Source organism: Protobothrops mucrosquamatus, unplaced genomic scaffold (genome assembly GCF_001527695.2).
Source record: "Protobothrops mucrosquamatus isolate PMUCROS unplaced genomic scaffold, P.Mucros_1.0 scaffold3351, whole genome shotgun sequence".
Taxonomy (NCBI): domain Eukaryota; kingdom Metazoa; phylum Chordata; class Lepidosauria; order Squamata; family Viperidae; genus Protobothrops; species Protobothrops mucrosquamatus.
Genome location: NW_015389338.1, coordinates 107,317 through 108,581, shown reverse-complemented (window position 1 = coordinate 108,581; position 1,265 = coordinate 107,317). Strand labels below are relative to the sequence as shown.

At 48.5% G+C, this 1,265-nt stretch overlaps 1 protein-coding gene across 1 annotated transcript; it reads left to right on the top strand.

Annotated features, from left to right (window-relative positions):
* Positions 1 to 66: 66 nt before the first annotated feature.
* LOC107297514 (cholinesterase-like) lies at positions 67 to 857 on the top strand. The gene has a single exon (XM_029286337.1). It carries the CDS (start codon positions 84 to 86, stop codon positions 855 to 857), a length of 774 nt encoding a protein of 257 aa, XP_029142170.1. The 5' UTR covers positions 67 to 83.
* The last annotated feature ends 408 nt before the right edge of the window (positions 858 to 1,265 follow it).

Below are 1,265 nucleotides of genomic sequence, written 5' to 3'. Positions count from 1 at the left end.
TAAGGTGGGCTTATACAGTAAGAGGAATAATCTCATATTGGTTGTAACTTTTTCCAGGTCCATCCACTCTTCCTACTGTTGCAATGCTTTGTCAGCTATGCCCTTCTCTCCGGTGCTGCCTCCTCCTCCTCCTCCTCTTTCCATTAGCCTCCAGTTCTGCTTCTAATGGGGACACAGTGGTCACAACCAGCAGTGGCCCTATTAAGGGCAAGCAGTTCCTGGCTGGCTCTGGATCTGTGACAGCCTATCTAGGCATTCCTTATGCTGAGCATCCCCTGGGGAAGTTGCGCTTCCAGAAACCTCTTCCACATCAGCCATGGACTCAAACTTTGGAGGCCACCAGCTTTGGCAATTCCTGTCTTCAATTTATTTTCCGGGATGTCCCTGAAGCAGAGACATTTACTCCTAAAACACCACTTTCAGAAGATTGCCTTTCCCTCAACATCTGGGTGCCCCACCCACAACGTCCTTCACCAGTGCCTGTTTTGGTCTGGATACACGGAGGGGGATATTTCATGGGCTCATCTTCTCTGGACATATACAACGGGGCCTCCTTAGCTGCCACTGAGAATGTCATTGTGGTCTCCATCAATTATCGCCTGGGAGCCCTAGGCTTTCTTTACTTGCCAGAAGCTGCTCCAGGGAACCTAGGCTTATGGGACCAACAGCTGGCCCTGAAGTGGATAAAAGAGAATGCAGCTGCCTTTGGGGGAGACCCTTTCCCCAAAGGCATTTTTGGCGAGAGTGCTGGAGGATCTTCTGTGAATTTCCATCTTCTTGCGCCAAAAAGCCAGGACCTTTTTGCCCAAGCAGTGATCCAGAGTGGAACAGCCAATGCTTTCTGGTCTTGGAAGTAGCCAATCGGTTATCTCTTGAATTTGTTCATTTGCTAGGTTGCTTTGAGGACAGCAATACCAGCATACTGCATTGCCTGGAAACAAAAAATGTTTCTGAATTTATTCGGCATGAAATATCTATGTTGTTCAAAGGTGGCTTCCTTGTGGTTCCAGATCCTTTTGTTCCCAAGTATCCGGTGGTTCCAGCTCCTGCTGTTCCTGAGTTTCCTGTGGTTCCAGCTCCTGCCGTTCCTGAGTATCCTGAGTTTCCTGCTCCTGCTGTTCCTGAGTTTCCTGTTCCTGCTGTTCCTGAGTATCCTGTGGATCCAGGTTCCTTTGTTCCTGAAAAATTTTGGGTTCCAGTTTTTCTGTACCAGAAGTTCCTTTGGTTCCAGTTTCTCCCACAGGAAGAAGACCTTGTCTTGCTGA

What these genes read in the sequence shown, in the direction of transcription:
- LOC107297514 (XM_029286337.1), top strand. Translation starts at nt 84, where the DNA reads ATGCTTTGTCAGCTATGCCCTTCTCTCCGGTGCTGCCTCCTCCTCCTC.